The sequence below is a fragment of the Malaclemys terrapin genome, chromosome 23 (assembly GCF_027887155.1).
Source record: "Malaclemys terrapin pileata isolate rMalTer1 chromosome 23, rMalTer1.hap1, whole genome shotgun sequence".
Lineage (NCBI taxonomy): Eukaryota > Metazoa > Chordata > Testudines > Emydidae > Malaclemys > Malaclemys terrapin.
Window position 1 is genome coordinate 9,757,986 of NC_071527.1, and position 22,908 is coordinate 9,780,893.

At 49.2% G+C, this 22,908-nt stretch overlaps 1 protein-coding gene across 1 annotated transcript; it reads left to right on the forward strand.

Annotated features, from left to right (window-relative positions):
- The first annotated feature begins 291 nt into the window (after positions 1-291).
- NEUROD4 (neuronal differentiation 4) lies at positions 292-21,099 on the forward strand. Its single transcript, XM_054013118.1, has 2 exons — positions 292-510; positions 20,021-21,099. The coding sequence occupies exon 2, from the start codon at positions 20,030-20,032 to the stop codon at positions 21,020-21,022; it is 993 nt and encodes a 330-aa protein (XP_053869093.1). The 5' UTR covers positions 292-510; positions 20,021-20,029; the 3' UTR covers positions 21,023-21,099.
- The last annotated feature ends 1,809 nt before the right edge of the window (positions 21,100-22,908 follow it).

The following is a 22,908-nucleotide window of genomic DNA, read 5'->3' on the forward strand; positions in this document are numbered from 1 at the left end:
GCACTGGGTGCCCGGTGCTGTACTAACCCCACGCATTCTGCCTTACAGAGTACAACGCCCCGACTCGGAGCAGCGCTGTGCCCGGGCCGGGCTGCGAGGAACGCTCGGAGGGACCGGCCTGCCCAGCAGGAGGAGCCAGCCCCAGGTTACTCCCGGCCCCTCGGAAAGGGGAGGAGTTACCCGCCGGCTCAGTGGTGCAGAAATTGCACCCGGGGAAGCTTTCAAAACTGCCGCGGCCCCGGCGCGTTGAGCAGAGCCGAGGAGCTGCCAGAGGGGAGCGTGGTCCTGAAAGTGGCCGAGAAGGAGCAGCCCAGCCTGACGGGCTGTGATCTTGGACCTCTCGGGCCGGGCGGGGCAGGCTGGGCCAGGCTCAAGGGGGAAGCCCCGAGGCCGGCGGGGAGGGAGGAGCTGGCCAGAGCCCTGGTGCTGAACCCGCGGGCCGGGCGGAGCGGCATGGCGCTCGGTCGCTGACAGCGGCACCGTCGGGGACTCGCTCTGCGCTGCCGGCAGGTAAGGCTGCGTCCTCGGGGCTCCCCGCGGGCGCGACCGGCCCAGTGCACGGCCCGCGGGCGGGACAACCAGGGCCCCGAGCGGGGCAAAGGATGCGACCGCGGCGAGCTGGGACCTACACGGGGCTGGCTGCTGTCTGTCCCACCCCTCTAAAGCCGCCAGCGACGGGACCCAGCCCGGCTGAGGCGGCCGCAGGAGCCGGGAACTGGGGCTGCACAGCCAGAAAGGGTGAGCGGGTAGCGGGCTGTCAGGGTCCAGGCAAGGGCACGCGGCACTGCCTGCACCCAGGGCTCGGCGGTGACCTGCCCCTTGATGGCCGGAGCGGAGAAGCCGCCTTTATTAGCACATCCCACGCGTCTGGGGAAGCTGGGCACGGGGGGGCTGCCCCTCTGCGGAGATGGGCAGACCCCTGCCGGGAAAGCTGAAGTTCAGACTCCGGACTGGGACTGGGAGCCCTGCCCCTGGCCGCACCGGGGAGCGGGCATGTGCCGGGTGAGTGGCGTGTCCAAGCGGACCCCTGGCTGTTTGAATAACAGATGCTCTCGGCGAACTGCTCTGGCACAAGGCCCAAAGTGGGGCCGCTAAGCTCAAGCGATGACCCGCGCCGGGAAGCCTAGAGCTGTTTGTGAGCAGAAAGCACCGGTGCGACCCCACCAATTAATTATTCCTCCCAAATCCTCCCCCCGCGCCAGGCCGATGGTGAGAAACCGTTAGTCACCGACAGCTGCGGAGCCCTTGGGACACAGGAGCGCGTTAGCATTAGAATCCGGTCAGCGGCTAGCAGGGTGATTTGTGGGAGGGGGGTTGCGGTGATTAGCCAGACGAGGCTGGAGCGGTGGACCTATGGAGCGATAAGAGCTGTTCCCAGCTGTGCACTGCACGGGGCTCCTGCTTCTACCAACAGTCCCTTAAATGCTTGCCACGGGGTGAAAGTCTGTGGCTTGGAAATTCTTCCACTTCCACTTCAGACTGACTGAGCCACCGGCAGATGGAAGTTCCCACTGTGGTATGTAAAGCAGTGTCGCAGGGCAAACCCGCCGCAGGACGCAAACCCGGAGACGGGCAGATGAATGAACAGGGTATTTCCCCAACATCTCAGTTCTGCCTTTTGTTGGGGCTGCACAGGAGAAATATTTTCCTGCCATTGGCTTTTGCTAAGAGAGTTTGGGAAGGGACAGAACGTGCTACAATCCCCAGATCAGGAGATTCTTTCTTTCTTTCTTTCTCATGTTCCAACCATTCTAGAATTTGAAAAGCTCCAAGTTATTAACATCCCTTCAAAAGCGAATTCCCACCAACCGTGCCCAGGGTAACCTGCCAATAGTACCCAGTTTGTTAGGGCACTGCATTACCTGCCCTAGTAAAAAATACTCCTCAGTGTACTCCAACCCAACCCGACCTCCATCAACTCCCCAAGTCCCTCCCACTTCTGAGAAAAGTTTGCTAAGTAATAAATAACTACCCCAGTGAGCAAATGAGGGATAAACAGTGCTGTGGCAGCAGAAATGAACTAGGCAGGAGCCAGCACAGATGCCAGAAAGGGATGTTCAGGGTTAATAGCAAAACGTGACATTTGTGGGGCTTGAAAGTGCACAGGAATTGGGTGAGGAATCTCTGGACCATCATTGGCAAAGACACCGTGCAGCTGAGCTCTGTCCACTGGCTGATAGGAGCATTTTGGGGAATGTATTTCCCTGACCACATCCATCAGCAAAGAATTGCAGAAGCTGCCTTGGGGTCGGCCCACTGCCCAGCTATCCTGCTGTCACTTGGCTGGTTTGAATTTCTGTGCACTTTTCATCCAAAAGCACGTAATTAACGAGCCAGTAGCGACTGAGATGCACCCACCTCTGGGGGGAGCACAGTGTCTCCTTAACAAGTCACAGCAACACTATACAAGGGCTTAGGGAGGAAGTAAAGCAGAATGCCATGTGCAGTTGGAGCTGCAGAAGGGATTTAGGTGAGAAGAATGTAATTACCTAGCTTAGGATTTAATCAGGACACTAGAGTTAACCCCCCTGCTCTTGCAAAACATACCACGGGGTCGTTGCCTCTCCTCCTGCAGTACAGCATCCCCTAGCCCTATGGCGAGAGGAAAGGCCCACCTATTGGTTTCCCAGCAGAGCCTGAAATCCTGCAAGTTCTCCTGCCCAGGGTGGGGGCTCTAACTCCAGCCTCAGGCCAAGTCATCTGCCTTGCTCTAGTGACATTTCAGTACAAGTCATGGGCCAAACTACCCCAGCTCTCAGTGGGAGCTCAGCACTCGGGTGATGGGGACAACAGAACAAAACCAAACCCTTAGTCCTGTGTGCACTGCATGGTCCCTGCTCCCTGTGACAAATTCCCCCCAGGCACATGGAGTTGGCCTGAGTAAAGCATGAGTAACTGAGTAATTATCTCTGCTTTAGGGGGAGGAAAGGGAGAGACTGTGTGTCGGGGGCGGGGGGGGGGGAGTTTAACACAAATCCTACCACCATAAGGGAAGAGAGAATATTCCGCGCATGGATCTCCCTGAAGAGAGAGAGGCCAGGGCTGGCTCATGCTCTGATTCATCCCAGATTTTTAAGGGCAGGGGGCACTGCTGCAGGGACGTTGATCTGAGCCAGTCTCAGGTGCCTGGGTAAGGACATATCTGACCCTCAGGGGCAGTTGAAGTTACTGTAGGCCCTGCTCCTGTTCCCACTGCACCATGCTGTTAAGTGGTGCTGGCCCAGAATATCCCCTGAGATTTGCACTGTTACTCATCCTAGAGAGCTGCTGGCCCTGGTGACATGTGGAGGGCTGCAACGTGGGAGAGACTAGAAGGGTTTGAAATTTGGGCATGTTCATGGGGAGAGGGATCATTATCCCACCAAAGCAGCATTCTCAGCTTGCCCTAGCACTTCAATAGACTTTCCTACAGCAGCCATCTTCTAGGGCCTTGGTTCTTTGGGTCTGTCTCCACTGATGCTGGAAGTGAGCCTCCCAGCCTGGGTAGACAGACACACTAGTTCCGCCTGCACTAGCAACCTGAAAATGGCAGTGTGGATGTTGTAGCAGCCTGGGCGGGTCACCTGAGTTCAAGCCCATCCAACCCCTTGGGCCACTAGCCCATGCTGCCACATCTGGACAGGTATTCTGAGCACTAGTGCATGTCTGTCTACTCAAGCTGGGAAGCACACTCCCAACTGCCGTGTAAACATCCCTTCAGGGCTAAAGCATGAGCTCTCTCTGCTTGAGCTAAAGGAGCAGCTTCTCTAGCTGGCCACCACAGTAGGCTTTTCATCTCATAGGCTGACTAGTCTTTGGAGGGGGACAAAGACCTGGACTCAGCCTGGGCAGGTCATACACATCATTTGCATCATCAACAAAGAGTCTGGTGGCACCTTAAAGACTAACAGATTTATTTGGGCATAAGCTTTCGTAAGTAAAAACCTCACTTCACTTCGTGAGGTTTTTACTTACGAAAGCTTATGCCCAAATAAATCTGTTAGTCTTTAAGGTGCCACCAGACTCTTTGTTGTTTTTGTAGATACAGACTAACACGGCTACCCCCTGACATTTGCATCATGTAATTTTCCCAGATGGGAATTAATAACACAGAACCTTAAGAGTCTGTGCCCAATGGCATTCTGCTTTTCCTTGTCATGAATTTTGGGTCTCTTGGTTTATCAACTCAGGTACCAACCCAGCCTTCACCCTCAGGGTCTCTGAATATGCTGACCCCTGGGATCGCTGGAGCTGACTCCCTAGGTCCCATCATTTCTCAAGCAGTTCACAGAGTTCTTCTGATTTCACTGTTATTTGTATACTGGTGGCACCTAGAGGCCCAACATCAAAATCAGGGTCCCATTGTGCTGGGCACACCCTCTTCCTGCTCCTGAGATCAGGGACTCTGTCATGCCAGGAGCTGCACAGAACTCCCTCCGCCCTTGACTGGTTACAAAGATGTGGCTGTCTCCCATCTCTTTAACCAACCACACCCATGCTGGCTCCGAGTGCTGCTAGACCATGGGCTAGTCTGTATCCAGAGCCCAGATCAGAGGCTTGGGGCCGCTTGCAGAGGTTGGACAGGGATAATGCTCAGCCCAGTTTTACACAGAGTTATAATGATTTAAAAGCCACAGAGTAGCCAGGTTTTCTGTGTGGGAGGGAGGGGGAGCCAGGAAGCCAGGCAGAGTGAGGTGGAGGAACTGGGAGCTCAGCTGCTCTCTGCCCCACTCTCCCTGCAGCAAGCAGCAGCACTGTAGTGGGAGGGGTTATGCAGAGATCAGGGTCTGCCTGCCTTCTTGTAGGTGTGAGAGCAGGAGTGATGTCAGTGGAGGCACATGGAACAGCATGAGGGACAACCAGGCTTGTCTGAACTGCTGGCATATGGGTAGCGATCGCCAGCAGCCTGACATCCAACCTGGACCAGCTCCCACACAGCGCTTGGCATGCGGGCAGTAGGAGCTGCTGCCAGGGCATCCTCTGGGGCTGGCCTGAGGGCTGCACTAAGGCTGCTGTAACTCGCATTCTGGGGGCAGTGGGAGCGGAAAGCAGGTGGGGTTGGGCCCTGGGAAGGATACCGGGGCAGGATGCTGTCTAGAGGGCTGGGTTTCTCCTGCCACTTCCCTGCCTCAGGGAATGAGGGGCAAGTTGAATGAAATTCATTTGAGAGCGGCCATGAGATCTGCATGGGGGCTAGGTTGGGACAGGAGCTCAGAGCACATACGGGACTAGCCTGCATGGGCTCTGCTTCCAGGGGGCTCTGAGATTTCCCCTCAGGCAAGAATAAATCTCTCTCCCACGGCTCCATCTAGTGACTCCCCCGCTGCAATGTCCAGGCCTCATTCAGGAGCTAGCCTGTGACTGTGGAATGGTGCCAAGCAAAGCCTGGGCCAGGCTCCACATTGCAACACTCCCAGCGTGAGCACATTCATGCCTGCCTGCCCCTAGTATAGTCACTCACCCCAGGACATCACCCTGCTGGTCTGCTAGCGTTTCATGCCACTGGGGCCGTGGTGAACTGGGCCCAGTGGGTGCCATGTGTCCCCATGCAACACACGGTCTATGCACCATTTGAGAGTCTTTTATAGACTCTGGGCCAGATCCTCTGAGAGGGCCCGATCCTGCTCCCACTGGAGTCAATGCAGTGACTTAATGGTGCTGGATCTGGCTGCTGGGGTCCGTGAGTGTAGTTCCATTGACATCAAGAGAGTGACTGATTTACACACGCCAGGTTCTGGGCCCTCACTCCACCCCACCTGCACTTTTTTTCCAGGTCCTTTTCGGACCCTTTTGCCTCAGTTTCCCAAGGACCATTACTAAATACACTCACAGCCAAGCCATTGCCATAGTATGTGCCAAACTGTGATATCAGGTGAGGAGCTGGGTCTGAAACCTTTATTATTGCCGTGTGTGTGTATATCTGTGTTTATACATGTGTGTTGGGGTGTGTGTCTGAACATGCATGTCTGTGCATGTGTGCACACAGGTATATGTGTTAGTGTTCACATGCGTATTTGTGTCTGAGCATAGGTCCATGTGTCTGTGTGGGTGTGTGCGTGCCGGGGATGGCTGTTGTTGATAAAAACCCAGGTCATTTCTGGACATTGCACATCTCATGTTGTTACAGCAGCAGCTCAGACTGTAACAGTCAGAGCAGGGGAAGTGCGAACCCTCCACTCCCATCTGTGCTCTGCCTGCATTTCCAGCACTTGGCGTCGGGTTTATCAGAGGTGTTGAGCACAGCCAGCCTTGGAGCCGCAGGGCCCTGGCACCTGTGGGAATGGGGTCAGAATTGAGCTGTGGCTGCTTTGAGGGTCCCCCTGCAGGTGTGCTTGCTGGATATTTTATGTGGGTTTGGGATCATAAAACCACAAAAAGGCTGGAGAGGGACCTGGAGCTCAGTTTATCTTCTTGTCTGACACTAATTCTGAGCTCCCTCACCTGGGTGTGACTGCACTGCTGCCAGGGGCGTCGCATTGGTGTAAAACCTGGTGTGAGTGGGGAGGGAGCTAGGCCCTACAAGTCTCTCCGGTCGTGGACCTTTCAAACTGCAGCTTTGGCCTGACAGCCTGGCTCCAGGTGACCCCCACTGTCCCTGAAACCCTGGTCTTGGTCATGTGGGGTCTGGTGACTCTGCCCAGGCAGTGTGTGCCACTGTGGTGTGCAGCGCCCTCCCCAGGCCCTGTAGGCATTGGTAATGTGATAGGGGACCGTCAAAGGGTCAGCATTGGGACTGGCTGCAGTAAGCCCCCAATGTGCCCCACACCTTCCCCCAATAAGATTAGAGCACCAGGTGAATGAGGCCTAGTACGTGGGTCCAGGATCTCCAGGGCAGTTCAGTGGCCTGGAACTGAGGGATCCAGTAACCGGGGGGCTCTCTTATCTGCTTCTTGGCTCTTGAAAACCTGCCCTGGATCCCCACCACAGAGCAGGCCTGGCTCCAGGGAGCCCCCTGTGATGCCCATGTTCCTCCTGCCCCAGCTGTGGGGGGGATGGGAGAGCTGCCTGAGAGCTCAAGGCTTCAGCTCCCCAGCCCAGTAACAGCTTAAAGGGAGGGGGCAGCAGGAGCCAACAGGACAGTTTCTGAGTCTCTGACACAGAACTGGCAAGGTGGGCCCCAGAGGGTAATGAAGGGAGCAAACCCACCTGTGAGGGCAGCACCCATCACTGGAACTGCAACAGGGGCTAGTAGGCCACACTTGGCCCAGAAACCCCAGCACACAGGTCAGGAGTGGGGGAGGAGGGCAGATGAGACGGCCTGTTCCCAAACTGAAATGGGTTTGGTTCTGATCCGGTTGAAGAGATGGAGGAGGGTTGGAGGAATCCACGGGCCAGATCATGGCACTGCTGTGACCTCTTCGGCAATGGACCAGTGAGGTGTGTGTGAGCAGAATCCATGCAGGCACCAGTGCAAACCAAAGCTGCCAGCTGCCTATTCCTCTGAAAAGTGCCAGTGATATGTAGTGACCATGGATGCTGGCAGCATGGCTTTGTATTGGTCCCTAATGATGGTGCTTGCAGCAGCACAGTGCCCCCTAGTGACTCACTGGGGCACTGGGCATGGATTTGTAGATTCATAGATTCCAAGGCCAGAAGAGCTTGACCTCATGTATAGCACAGGCCAGAACCCTGCCCCCAGTAACTCCCAGAGCAGAGCTTTTAGAAAGACTTCCAATCTGGATTGAAAAATTGTCAGTGATGGAGAATCCACCACAACCCTCGCTAAGCTGTTCCACTTGTTAATTACTCTCACTGTTAAATATTTATGCCTTATTTTCAGTCTGAATTTGTCTAGCATCAGCTTCCAGCCATTGGATCATGTTAGACATTTCTCTGCTAGACTGAAGAGCCCGTTATTAAATATTTGTTCCTCATGTAGGTACTTTTCACTGTGACCAAGTCACCCCTTGACCTTCTCTTTCTTAAACTAAATAGACTGAGCTCCTTGAGTCTATCACTATAAGAAAGATTTTCTAATCTTTAATCATTCTCATGGCTCTTCTCTGAATCCTCTTCAGTTTATCAACATCCTTCGTGAATTGTGGGCACAGGATTCCAGCGGCACTCGTACCTGGGCCAAATACAGACGTAAAATAACCTCTCTGCTCCTACATGAGATTCCCCTGTTTATGCAGCCCAGGATCACATTAGCTCTTTTGGCCACAGTGTTACACTGGGAACTCATGTTCAGCTGATTATCCACCACAACTCCCACATCTTTTTTCAGAGTCTCTGCTTCCCAGGATAGAGCCCCTGCCCCCATTCTGTAAGCAGGGCCTACATTCTTTGTTCCTAGCTGTGTACATATAGTTAGCTGTATTAAAACATATATTAAAGGGGTAGCTGTGTTAGTCTGGATCTGTAAAAGCAGCAAAGAGTCCTGTGGCACCTTATAGACTAACAGATGTATTGGAGTATTCACCCACGAAAGCTCATGCTCCAATACGTCTGTTAGTCTATAAGGTGCCACAGGACTCTTTGCTGCTAAAACATATATTGTTTGCTTGCACCAAGTTTATCAAACAATCTAGATTGCTCTGAATCAGCGACCTGTCCTCTTCATTGTTAACCACTCCCCCAATTTTTGTGCCATTTGCAAACTTTATCAGTGACGATTTTATGTTTTCTTCCAAGTCATTGATAAAGATGTTAAATAGCATAGAGCCAAGAGCCAATCCCTGCGGGACCCCATTGGAAACAGACCTATGTGATGGTGATTTCCCGTTGACAATTACATTTTGAGACCTATCAGTTAGCCAGCTTTTAATCCATGTAATGTGTGCCATGTACATTTTATACTGTTCTAGTTCTTTAATCAAAATGTCTGCAGCACCACGTCAAACACCTTACAGAAGCCTCTAAGTATATTTTACATCAACACTGTTACCTTTATCGACCAAACTTGTAATCTCATCAAAAAAAGCTATCAAGTTAGTTTTCCAGGCTCTATTTTCCATAAACTCATTTTGACTGACATTAATGACATCACCCTCCTTTAGTTCATTATTAATCCAGTCCCATATCACCCACTCCATTATCCTGCCCAGGATTGATGTCGGGCTGACAGGCCTATAATTCCCTGCGCCATCCCATTTACCCTTTTTTAGAACTGGCACAACGTTAGCTTTCTTCCAGTTTTCTGGAACTTCCCTAGTGCTTGGAGGCTCCCGTCCCTGGCTTGCCACTGCTCCCCCGTGACCTTTCTCACATCACTTAGACTCTCTGGCCCTTTGCTCCCCATCTGCTCTGCCTCACAGGTGGTTCAAGGATCAATACAGTAAAGACAGTGAGGTTCCTAGACCCCAGGGTGGTGGGGACAGAGGACTAGCACCCTTGCTATGGAAGTATTGTGTACACCTCTGCCCCCGCATAAACTTGTGCACGGTGGGGAGTGGGGCAGAGGTGAGAGTGGGACCCAGGATTGGGACCTGGAGGTGTTAGAATGGGCCCAGGAGTAGGTGGGAACCTTGGGGTGTCTCCTTTCCAGCCTGGAGCTGCCTATGCTGCCCTCCCCTCCTCAGTACCTCCCTCCCTGCCCCTCAGACCACCTGCAGGCAGTACAGGGTGGGAGATATATAGTACCTAAGCCTGAATTCCCTGGAAAGACTAGCTTGGAAATCAGTGCAATCACCAAAACAGGCTCTTTCTGACCAGGGGAATGCCTTTAACTCTCCAGTTTAAAAAGAAATGTACTCATTTTTCCAGTGAAAACCCATTCAGGGCCATTAGGGGATGAACCCAAGGGAGCATCTCATCTAGATTTGGAATTCCTTCTGGGGTAATGCTCAGATTTTATGTCCCAAGAAGCTCAGACAAGCTTGAATTGACAAATGCTGACTTTCCTTCTCCTTTACTAGTAGGCTCACAGGTAGAAGAAGGATGGGCCTATGATGAATGCACAGGGCTGGGGCTTAGAGACTTGGGTTCAAATCCAGCTCTGCCAGTGACTCCCTGTATGACCCTGGAAAAGTCATTGCAATGCTCTGGGCCTCAGTTTCCATCTATAAAATGGGGATAATGACTCACCTTTTTCTCCCAAACTATGTTTGTTCAGCCTTGAGTCCTTCAGGGCAGGGGCTGTCTCTTGCTCTGAGTCTGTGCACTGCCTTCATGGCACAATACGACCCTGGTCTGTGCTTCTGCTGCCTACCACCATAATTGAAACAATAATACTAACAGCTCTGGGAGCCATTGGGGAATGATATGCATGCTCTGGAGACCCCAACAGTTCTGAAATACCCATCACAGTGTCAGTACCTGCCAGGGGTCCACAACGTTTGCAAGTATTTGGGAGGCCCAATTTGCCTGGTTCTGGAGATTGTGTGTGTGGGGGGGGAGGGATTGAATATTCTGTCCCCAAAGGCACTGGCCCACCCATCATATGCTCGCTTTTTAGTGCCAAGTGCCAGCATAAAGGAAGTGCCCAGAGCCGTCTCTCAGGCAGTGCCAGGTACCAGCTGTTTTGGAGGAAGGAAACCCCATAGCGAAGCATGAGCATGGAAACATGGGAAGAGCCCAGTCTGATGTTTGCTAATGCAGCTGGAGAGGGAGGGGGGTGACTCAACACAGTCCTTTGATCGAGAACTGCCCCGTATCTCCAATGACTCCCACATGGTAGAAAAGGGACACCCGCAGCAGGTGCTGCATTCAGTGCTATGGGTGATCCGGTAGGGGATGCTGCCACTGTGAGTCAGCACAATAAGCAGGAATTTTTTAAGAATATAGGAACAAAAGGAATCCTGACAATGGCATTAGTACATTGCTAGATGGAAATGGTAAAATTCTCAATAACAATACAGAAAAAGCAGTAGTGTTTCATAAATATTTCTGTTCTGTATTCGGGGAAAAACAGACAATGCAGTCTCATCTTATGATCATGATAACATTTTCCCCTTCCACTAGTGTTTCAGGAGGATGTTAAACAGCTACTACTAAATTAGACATTTTTAAATCAGCAGGTCCAGCTTGTGTGCATCCAAGAGTTTTAAAAGAGTTGGCTGAGGATCTCACTGGACTGTTAATGTTGTTTTTCAATAAGTCTTGGAACATCAGTGAAGTTCCAGAAGACTGGAAGAAAGTTACTGTTGGGCAAGTATATTTTAAAAGGGTAAACAGGATGACCTGGGTAATTGTAGGTCTATTAATCTGATATTGAGCCGAGGCAAGATAAAAGAGCAGCTGATACAGGACTCAGTTAATAAAGAATTAAAGGAGGGTAATATAATTAATGCCAATCAACATGGGTTTATAGAAAATAGATTCTATCAAACTAAATTGGTAGCGTTTTTTTCATGAGATTACAAGTTTGGGTGATAAAGGAAATAGTGTTGATGTAATAGACTTGGACTTCTAATTTTTTGATTAAGCATTGACTGAAGATGGGCAATCAGCTGAACATGAGCTCCCAGTGCAATGCTGTGGCCAAAAGGGCTAATGCAATTCTTGGATGCATGAACAGGGGAATTTCAAGTAGGAGGTTATTTTACCTCAGTACTTAGCACTGATGTGACCACTGCTGGAATACTGTGTCCAGTTCTGATATACATAATTCAAAAAGGATGTTAATATATTGGAGAGGGGTCAGAGAAGAGCCATGAGAATGGACAAAGAGTCAGAAAACCTGCCCTAGAGTGAGAGACTCAAGGATCTCAATCTATTTATCTTAAGAAAGAGAAGGTTGTAGACTTGATAACAGTCTACAAGTACCTGTAAATCCCCTACATGGGGAACAAAGATTTAATAATTGGTTCTTAGGTCTAGCAATGAAAGGTCTAACGTGATCCAATGGCTGGAAGTTAAAACTAGACAAATCCAGACTGGAAAGAAGGTGTGAATTTTTAACAGGGCACATAATTAACCATTGGAACAATTTTCCGAGGGTTGTGGCGGACTCTTCATCAATGACAATTTTAACATCAAGATTGGATATGTGTCTAAAAGCTCTGCTCTCGGCAGGGGTGAAAGTAATATAAAATTCTTACCAGTACGGGGTCCTGGAGCGGGCCCCCGGAAGGGGTGGGACCTTGGGCAGAAGGGGTGGGGCCTCGGTGGGAGGGCGGGGCTGGGGGGGGTCTGCCTTCCCCAGCCAGCCCATTTGTGCTGCCTGGCCCACGCCACCCGGGGCTCCGGTGGCGATTTAAAAGGCCCCGGGGCACCGCGGCAGCTGCCCCTTTTGCCCCACCTCCACCCTGCATCAGTGGCCCTGCCGATAGGGACCCTACCGGCAGGGCCGCCGATGGGGGAGCAAAAGGGGCAGCGACGTTAAAGCATTGCCGCAGCAAAGGTCGGCTGTGTATGGGCTGGTACCGGCTTCTTACTGGTATGCCATACCAACCCACTTTCACTCCTGGCTCAAGGAGTTATTGGGGCCAGGTCTCTGGCCTATGCTTTACACATAGGGAGGGATAGCTCAGTGGTTTGAGCATTGGCCTGCTAAATCTGGGGTTGTGAGCTCACTCCTTGAGGGAGCCATTTGGGGATTCAGTTGGGGATTGGTCCTGCTTTGAGCAGGGAGCTGGACTAGATGACCCTCTGAGGTCCCTTCCAACCCTGATATTCTATGATAGGTCAGGCCCTTCTGGCCTTGGAATCTATGAATTTACAAATCTATGCCCAGTGCCCCCAGGTTCTATGCAATAGAGGAGGTCAGACTAGACAATCACAATGGTCCCTTCTGGCTTTGTAATCTATGAAAAACCCATTTGTCCCAGGCTAATACCAGGACCAGGGGATCCCCCTTCTTTATCCCTGAGCCTCACTGTGGCTTCCTGGGTTGTGATGTTCCTGCTGCAGGCCCTGCCCATGGGTTTGTCTCCCCTCTGCAGCACCGCCTGAACGGTTGAGTAGCTCAACGTTATTTTGAGAAAAAGCTTTTAGTCGAAATATGAGCTTTCATGGAAAATTAGTTTTTTGCAAAAAAAAAATAAAAATAAAATAGTTTTCAATGAAATTTTTCATTTTGCAAAAAAAATGTGGAATGAAAAATGTTCAGAATGAAAATTGTTGAAAAAATATTGATTTTTAGATATGTTTTATTTTGAACTCTTTACCCCCTTTGCCTCCCACTTTTCCATTGAAAATAAAAGGGAGAAATATAAAAAAGTGAGAGAAAGGGAAAAAATCCCTGAAAATTCAAACCAAAATGATTAAAAACGAAACCAAAAATTTCATTTCATTTTGAAAAAAATTCACTTTGAATATTTCACCAAAAATGGGAAAAAATGTAAAAAGTCCAATGAACAAAACCTGTTTGTTTTCTGGCTTTTTCATGACCCCCGCTGCAAATCTGAGCTGCCTTAGGTACCAGCTAGTGCTGAGATATCCTGCAGGTCAGTGATAAACTTGGCTGAGTTTGGCTGTGTGAGGCCAACGAAGCCCACATGGGTGTCCCTGGGACTGGTGCTGTCTATTTCCTTTGCTCTAATGGGCCATATCCCTGGCCCTCCTGCTGAGTAGCTCGGGACTCCCATTGTTAGTCACACTGAGCTTGCTCGCATCCGTGTGACTCAACATAAGCAAGGGTGGCAGAATCACGTCCTGAGTACTGAGCCCAAGCCCCAGTCTGATTCCAGGGGACCCCGTGCTCTGAGAGGTGGCTTCTTTGGGGTGGGGGATAGAACAGAGGCGCTGGCCATTTGTAGTCTTTAAAAAAACAACAGAGCACTTTTTTCAGCAGCTGGGGTGTCCTGCCCTGCTCAAACTCCAGCTCAGGAAACTGATCACATTCTTCCTCCAGTGTCAGCTGGCTACGGGCAGAGGGGATAACTCAATGGTTGAGCATGGACTTCCTAAACCCAGCATTGTGAGTTCAATCATTGAGGGGGACACTTAGAGATCTGGGGCAAAATCAGTACTTGGTCCTGCTAGTGAAGCCAGGGGCTGGACTCAATGACCTTTCAGGGTCCCTCCCAGCTCTATGAGATAGGAGTATGTATTATTATATTCCTGGTTGAACTTGAGCAGAGCTTTTAGAAAAACAGCCACTCTCGATTTCAAAGTAGACAACGATGGCGAAGTCCCCCACTCAGTGCTAGCCCTGCACTCAGTACCAGAGCATGGAGGTTTGGAGTTAACCCCATGCAGTTTCTGCCCTTGCTGGTGGGCTGACAGTTTCTCCAGGCTCGAAGCCTGGAGAGCGAATGCAGCAGTTCTTCAGCTCATGATGCAAAGGGGCTGGAGAGCTGCCCCAAGTGGTCATCTTGCATAGGGCTGTGCTGTGGCAGGATCAGGTGTGGCGGGGCTGCTGGGCTTTCTGGCCATCCTAGGACAGTGGAACAACCAATAGGGGGCCGTTGCAATATAGATTAGAGCAGCCCAGAACCTGCCTTTCCTTATGCCAGAGAATGGATGAGTCCCTGGCTGCTCCCTACCACAGAAGAGGGCAATGAAATCTCTAAGACATATCCCCTCATGGTTTGGCTGCATCCAAAGATATGGCCCCAAAATGTTTCCTGTCATATTTGTGCACATTGATTTCATAGGGAAAACATCATGTGACTACTTCCTATTACTGTTGCTAATTAGTGCCCACCTGGTCCTTCTGGGATGCGACCCATGTTTGCAGCAATTAACACCCTAATCCACTGCACAAGCCCCATGATGCATATTAAATGTGGGATTTTCCACATTGGATGGGATGGTGGCCAGTTGACCCATTGCTTGGACGGCACACTTTCAATAAAGCTGCTTACACTTTAAGCTTTATTAAATGAGTCAGTCAAGCTGACAGGATTTGGGGGGCTGATTAACATGAAACCCAGGCTGTTTTGTGCAGTGTGACTGTATTAATTATGCAGCGGAGGTAAATGAAGTTCCAGGCAAACAAGCTCAGGTTACAAGAGCTAATGCAGAAAAATAAAAACCAGCGCAGCTCACAGAGAGCTCTGCCCTTGTCTCCTACCGAGATCAGGTTTTCGCGCTGCCTGGTTTATGCCCTTTAGAAGAGGTGCCTTAAATGACCTGTAAGGACTGAAACAACTCAGTGCATGCAAGACGTTACATCTATCAGAGCGCCGATGGCAAGTTGGAGACCCATTGTGAGAGATCCAGGCACAATACATGTCTAATAGGTTCTTGCTGAGATCTATCCCACCCGTCAGAGCCATTTGATTTTACATGTTTACTTATGATGCAGTAGCACTTAAGTGCCCCAGCCATGTCAAGCCCGCGGTGCACTGGGCACTGTGCAGATCCATGGGGAGTGGTGGGCCTTCCCCAGGGAGCTTACAACCTATCCAGATAAGACAGACAAAGGCAGGGTTATTGTCCCTGTTTTCCAGGTTGCGGAACTGAGGCACAGACACACAAAGTGACTTGCCTGAGGTCACTCAGCAAATCTGTGGCAGAGCCAGGAATTGAACACAGCTCTGCTGAGTTCTAGACCTATGTGGGATAGCTCAGTGGCTTCAGCATTGGTCTACTAAACCCAATGGTGTGAGCTCAATCCTTGAGGGGGCCACTTAGGAATCTGGGGCAAAAATCTGCCTGAGGATTGGTCTGCTTTAAGCAAGGGGTTGGACTAAATGACCTCATGAGGTCCCTTCCAACTTTGATATTGTATGATCCACTAGGCCTTCCTTTCTATCAGCATGGCCCTTTCTTTTCATTGCTTCTCTCTGGCACTGCCTGTAGATAGCAAACATTGGTTTCACATCTACAGAATCCAGAGTAAGTACCAGCCCCTGATCTAACCATGCACCGTAACAGACAGACAACTCCCCCGCACCACCACGGCTACATGTTCAGGAGGAATCCTCTGCAACAGACCTCCTCGCTGACTCCCGGCATCTGTTCCATTGTGGCCAAACTTCCTGCAAAAGAAGCTTGGATGGCACTTTCTTTGGAGTGATGATGCACCCAATTGGCTTGCAGGGTCTTTGCACTGCTAGACAAGGGGCTTGCACAGCACGCCAACACCCGCACTGCGAGGCCCTGGGCCTAGCATTACGAACATAAGAACGGCCATATTGGGTCAGACCAAAGGTCCATCTAGTCCAGTATCCTGTCTACTGACAGTGGCCAGTGCCAGGTGCCCCAGAGGGAATGAACAGAACAGGTAATCATCAAGTGATCCATCCCCTGTCGCCCATTCCCAGCTTCTGGCAAAGAAAGGCTAGGGACAGGGCCGGCTTTAGGCCAATTCCCCCGATTCCTTGGAATTGGGCCCTGCGCTTAAGAGGGGCCCGCCACTAAGAGGGCCCCACGCCTTTTTAATTTTTTTTACTCACTCGGCAGCGGTCCGCTCTGGGACTTCGGCGGCGAGGGGGTCCGCTCCGGGTCTTCTGCGGCACTTCGGCGGTGAGGGGTCCTTCAGTGCCGTGGAAGACCCGGAGCAGACCCCCCGCCGCCGAAGTGCCGCTGAAGGTATTCGAATCAGGCCCCGCAGGTCCTAAAGCCAGCCCTGGCCAAGGACACCATCCCTGCCCATCTTGGCTAATAGACTTTGACGGACCTATCCTCCATGAATTTATCTAGTTCTTTTTTGAACCCTATTATAGTCTTGGCATTCACAACATCCTCTGGCCAAGAGTTCCACAGGATTACTGTGCATTGCGTGAAGAAATACTTCCTTTTATTTATCAGAGGGGTAGCTGTGTTAGTCTGTATCCACAAAAACAAGGAGGAGTCAGGTGGCACCTTAAAAACTAACAGATTTATTTGGGCATAAGCTTTCGTGGATAAAAAACCCACTTCTTCAAATGCTTGGAGTGGAAATTACAGATACACGCATAAATATATATTGGCACATGAAGAGAAGGGAGTTACCTTACGGTATTTATGCCTGTATCTGTAATTTTCACTCCATGCATCTGAAGAAGTGGGGTTTTTACCCACGAAAGCTTATGCCCAAATAAATCTGTTAGTCTTTAAGGTGCCACCAGACTCCTCGTTGTTTCCTTTTATTTGTTTTAAACCTGCTGCCTATTAATTTCATTTAGTGACCCCTAGTTCTTGTGTTATGAGGAGTAAATAACACTTCTTTATTTACTTTCTCCACACCAGTCATGATTTTATAGACCTCTGTCATATCCCCCCTTAGTCATCTCTTTTCCAATATGAAAAGTCCCAATCTTATTGATCCATACCCCTAATCATTTTTGTTGCCCTTTTCTGAACCTTTTCCAATTCAAATATATCTTTTTTGAGATGGGACAACCACATCTGTACACAATATTCAAGATGTGGGCATACCATTGATTTATATAGAGGCAGTATGATATTTTATGTCTTATTTTCTATCCCTTTCTTAATGATTTCCAACACTCTGTTAGATTTTTTGACTGCCGCTGCACATTGAGTGGATGTTTTCAGAGAACTATCCACAATGACTCCAAGATATCTTTCTTGAGTGGTAACAGCTAATATAGACCCATCATTTTATATGTATAGTTGGGATTATGTTTTCCAATGTGCATTATTTTGCATGTATCAACATTGAATTTAATTTGCCATTTTGTTGCCTAGTCATCCAAGTTTTGTGAGATCCCTTTGTAACTCTTTGCAGTCAGCTTGGGACTTAACTATCTTGAGTAGTTTTGTATCATCTGTAAATTTTGCCACCTCACTGTTCACCCCTTTTTCCAGATCATTTATGAATATGTTGAATAGTACTGGTCCCAGCACAGACCCCTGGGGGACACCACTATTTACCTCTCTCCATTCTGAAAACTGACCATTAATTCCTACCGTTTGTTTCCTACCTTTTAACCAGATACAGATCCATGAGAGGACCTTCCCTTTTATCCCATGACAGTTTACTTTGCTTAAGAGCCTTTGATGAGGGACCTTGTCAAAGGCTTTCTAAAAATCTAAGTACATTATATCCACTAGAGCCACATTGTCCGCATGCTTGTTGACTCCCTCAAAGAATTCTAGTAGATTGGTGAGGCATGATTTCCCTTTAAAAAAACTATGTTGACTCTTTCCCAACAAATTATGTTCATCTATGTGTCTGACAATTCCGTTCTTTACTATAGTTTCAACCAGTTTGCCTGGTACTGAAGTCAGGCTTACTGGCCTGTAATTGCTGGGATCACTTCTGGAGCTCTTTTTAAAAATTGGCGTAACATTAGCTATCCTCCAGTCATCTGGTATAGAAGCTGATTTAAATGATAGGTTACAAACCACAGTTAGTAGTTCTGCAATTTCATATTTGAGTTCCTTCAGAACTCGTGGGTGAATGCCATCTGATTCTGGTGACTTATTGCTGTTTAGTTTATCAATTTGTTCCCAAACCTCCTATACTGACACCTCAATCTGGGACAGTTCCTCAGTTTTGTCACCTAAAACGAATGGCTCAGGTTTGGGAATCTCCCTCACATCCTTGGCCATGAAGACCGATGCAAAGATGGCATTTAATTTCTCCGCAATGGCCTTATCATCCTTGAGTGCTCCTTTAGCATCTCGATCGTCCAGTGGCCCCACTAGTTGTTTAGCAGGCTTCCTGCTTCTGATGTACTTAATTTTGTTTTGCTATTACTTTTTCAACATTTGAACCTGCTTTACTGTGTGTTGAGGTGGAGCTCAAACTCCAGGACCTGGATAAGACCTTATTCCTGCATGGGGCTGCCCTATCCATATGTGCAGCCAGGGCCTAACTTCCAGAGCTCTGGAGACTGACAGTCCCATCCACCGTCAGTGGGAGCCGCAAGAGCTCAGCACCTCTGAAAAAGAGGCCACGAGAGTCCTGAACACAGAGATGCTAAGCCAAGCTAACGCAGAGGTGCCCATGTTCCAAACAGCAACACAATTCCACAACCAGGCAGAAAGAATGCACGTACGCTCACACACACACTAAATGGCACACACACACATCCACACACACGTGCACACACTTTACAAGAGTAAACCTTAGCCTTTCCTTAGCTCAGTAATTCTCGACCTTTGCTATGATGGGAGCCCTGTCCCAGCTAGCCAGGACCCCTATCCCCCCGAGTCAGCTGCATTAAAAAGTTTGAGGGCCCCATGCTCCAGCTGATCTGCCACAGGACATTTACTGGTGGATTGGGAAGATGGTGGAGCAGGGAATATGCTACTCCCTGTCCAGAGGGGCTGAGCTAGCATTCCTGTGTGTATCCTGGGGACTTTCAGGATGAGGTCTGCCTGGTTCAACCCAAATTGCTCTGTGGAGATCTGATCCCTCTCCCCCCTCCTGCATATCTCCAGTGTAGGATCTTCCCTTTATTTTTATTTTTCAACCAGCCATGAAGCAATCAGACAAATCCATCCCTATTCCACGCTGTGCAGAATGGAGCCCCAGCACTGCCGGGCAGGTCATGAGCCTCATAGAGCCAGACTGAATTCAGACTTGAAACACTCACAGTGAAATTTAAAGGAGTAAAACAAATCCATAAAACTCAGTCACTGGAACCCATGAGACCCTGAATAGCAGATCTCCACAACATCAGCTTTAGGGCTTTTCTCCTCCAGTACTCCAGAGGTGACAAACAAACTCTCACTGAGTTCTAATTCTATCCAGCAGGGACAGTGGTTCCACAACCATCTGGTATGTCCATGCTCCCCCTCCTAGGCAAAATGAACCCTTAACATCCAGTAGTAAGAGGGGATTGAATCCAGGGGCTGGGCACACAACTGTGCATAATAAAGAACACTGTGCTCACCAGTAAACCCCATCCATGCAGTATGGAAGGGGAATGGAGGGGATGGACAGAACTTGGGGTCTACTGCTCCCAAAATACAGCTCCTTAACTAGGGAGTACAGCAGATTCCTCTGCCTTGTGCTCTTGGGAGAAGCTCATCCCAGCTGGCAGGCATCAACGCCACTGAAATCTATGCACATGGTGCCCAGATACCACAGTGATAGGCATGGAATAAAAACCTAGATAGAGACTGCAGGCACATAGGCAGAGAGACAGACAGATAGATGCAGAGATAGATACTGCCTGTCATTCATAGATTTGTTCTGTAACTTTAACATTATTGGAAGGTGATCTTGCATTCAATTTCTGATGCATATGAAGTGATGAGTGAGTCCCTGGTCTGGGCCTTATTAACACCCACTTTCTTTGTTTCTTTGTTGCAGACATCAGAGATGACCAAGACATATGCCAAACCCAAAGAGATGTCAGAGCTTATCAGCTCCCAGTCATGGATGGATGAAGCCCTGAGCTCCCAAGATGAAATGAAGGAAGAAGACAGCAGACAAGCCCCCTATGGAATGATGGCTGGCTTGAACGAAGAACATGACAGCATCGAGGAGGAGGAAGAGGAGGAGGATGGAGAAAAGCCTAAGAGAAGAGGACCAAAGAAAAAGAAAATGACCAAGGCACGGCTGGAGCGGTTCAGGGCCCGGCGGGTCAAGGCCAATGCCAGGGAGCGCACTCGGATGCATGGTCTGAATGATGCTCTGGATAATCTGAGGCGGGTGATGCCTTGTTACTCCAAGACTCAGAAGCTGTCCAAGATTGAGACTCTGAGGCTTGCAAGGAATTACATATGGGCTCTGTCTGAGGTGCTGGAGACTGGGCAGACCCCAGAAGGGAAGGGTTTTGTGGAGATGCTTTGCAAAGGTTTGTCACAGCCAACCAGTAACCTAGTTGCTGGCTGTCTACAGCTGGGGCCTCAATCCCTCTTCCTTGAGAAGCACGAAGAGAAGTCCCCAGTGTGTGACTCTGCCATACCCAGCCATACCTTCAACTACCAATCCCCAGGACTGCCGAGCCCCCCCTATGGGAACATGGAAACCCACCTCTTACATCTAAAGCCTCCTACCTTCAAAAGTTTGGTGGATCCTTCCTTTGGGAGCCACCACCCAGATTGCACCACTCCACCATATGAAGGGCCCCTGACGCCTCCCTTGAGCATCAGTGGGAACTTCTCCTTGAAGCAGGATGGGTCTCCAGACCTGGACAAGTCCTACACCTTCATGGCCCACTACCCTTCGGTGAGCCTGGCCGGAGCTCATGGACACACGTCTCATTTCCAAAGCACAGTGCCCCGCTACGAGCTCCCCATAGACATGAGCTACGAGTCCTACCCGCACCATGTGGTTGGGCCCCAGCTCAACGCCATATTTAATGAATAATGAGAAAGTTGACAGGTAGACATGAACATATGAGAATCAAGAGAAATACAGCCAGGCAGTGTAGATGTTTCTGGAGTGAACACGACTGGGACGAGGATATCACTGCTCCAAAGCTGTATGAAAGATCTTTGGACTGGTCTCATTGAGACACCTCTATGAAAATCTCTGCTAGCCCTTTTCACACTGTCTTGACAATTGTTTAGTTGTGCTATTTTGCTGGTTTTCACGTTTGTCCCCAGAAACTCCGTGACTGTCTCCTTCTTCGTTTATTGACAGTCAAGAACACACTGGGATGATCACTTTGGCTCAATGTTTCATAACTGCCTCCGAAAGGAGCTTGAATCAAGAATCAAGAAAGAGAGATAAACAGACAGCTAGACTAGAACCAGAAAAAGATACTGAAGAAATCTCCATCCCTGCCAGGGGGCGAAGAAGGATCAGTGCAGTAGCCACTGGACAAATCTTCTCTTTGTCTGTTGCCAATCAAATAGGGCTCCCTTTAGCTCCTTCTTTGGGGTGTCTTGGCATGAAAACCCTGCCTTTGCACCCAGACTTCATCCTGAGGAATCCACCAACACAATTTAGATGCAAGACACTCCCAGAGTGTGGATACTCAGCCACATGATAAATAACCACTGTTCTGAGGGCAGCATGCAGGGTTTTTTAGTTCTGAATGATGAGCACAACATGGACTATGCTCCTGGGAAAGGCAGTTCAGCTTTTCCCTAGTGGTCTCTCAAGTCCAGCTGTGGCTATATTGGCTGGGGAAGGTGGCGATTATCTGAACCAGTTACAGACAACACTAAAATAAATGTGCAAAAAGACATATGTGGTGACGGGTTCTCCCAGCCAGCTCTTCAATGCATTTGATATCCTCCCAGCTCCCAAACATTCCCTGTACTCCTAGCAGGAACAAAATTATTATTCCCTCCTGAAACGTCTATCTCAATGGAGAAAACAAGCTTGAAATCCTGGACACTTTGTCTTCACTGTCCCCTTCTCAATCAGGCACTAGAAGATCCGCCCAGGTTCAAAGCTTCAAGGAAATCAAATCGCCTCCTACATCTACTCCTGTCGTGAGGCTGCTGATCTCCCCTCCCCAGTGAAATCCGGTCCCGCAGGACTTTTTGTGTTGATCAAAACCAGCATGAGATTATCAGAGCATGAAACCCTTTTTAAGGCCATGTCTGAGACCATGTGCAGAAACATGTGGTGCAGTTACATGTAACCTGCGGAGAAACAGAAGACTCCAAACTGTAAGACTCTTTACCTTGCAGAAGCACAAATATCTGTCACTTAAAACTTGGACATAATCATTAAAAAAGAGTTTTAAACTAAACCACAGACACATGGCCAGAGCAAATGTGTCACTATGGTTTGTATTATATTTATCATACCCTGTGTTTCGAAAACAGATCCTGCCAAAATAAGTGTGTCTTAAGTTCCTGTCTTATTTATTATTTAACTGGGTCTAATTTATTTTCTTTCCATTTTACAGAAAATGTGGAATGTGCTAAATAACCTGCTTGTTTCCCAATCAACTTTAAAGTGTCTAGTTGGAGTTTTAGCTTTGTGGGGAAATGCATGTAGGTTTTTGCAGTGCTGTTGCTCCATGATTATTTATTAGACATTATTTATTTAATTTATTCTCCCTCTGCTGCTTCTGTGCCCATCTTCTGGTTATTAAACCAAGTATTTAACCAAGGAATTGCATATTTAATGTTGCCCTTTTTCGTTTCTTCAAAGATCTTTGTAGGACCTTGCCCATCAGTTCCTGATTCTGTCCCTAAACACTTCTATACGAGCAATAACTTTTAAAGGCTATGCAATGCAATTATTTTTCTTTTCTTTTCAAGAAAAGCCAGGCAACTATTTTTGGAATCCCG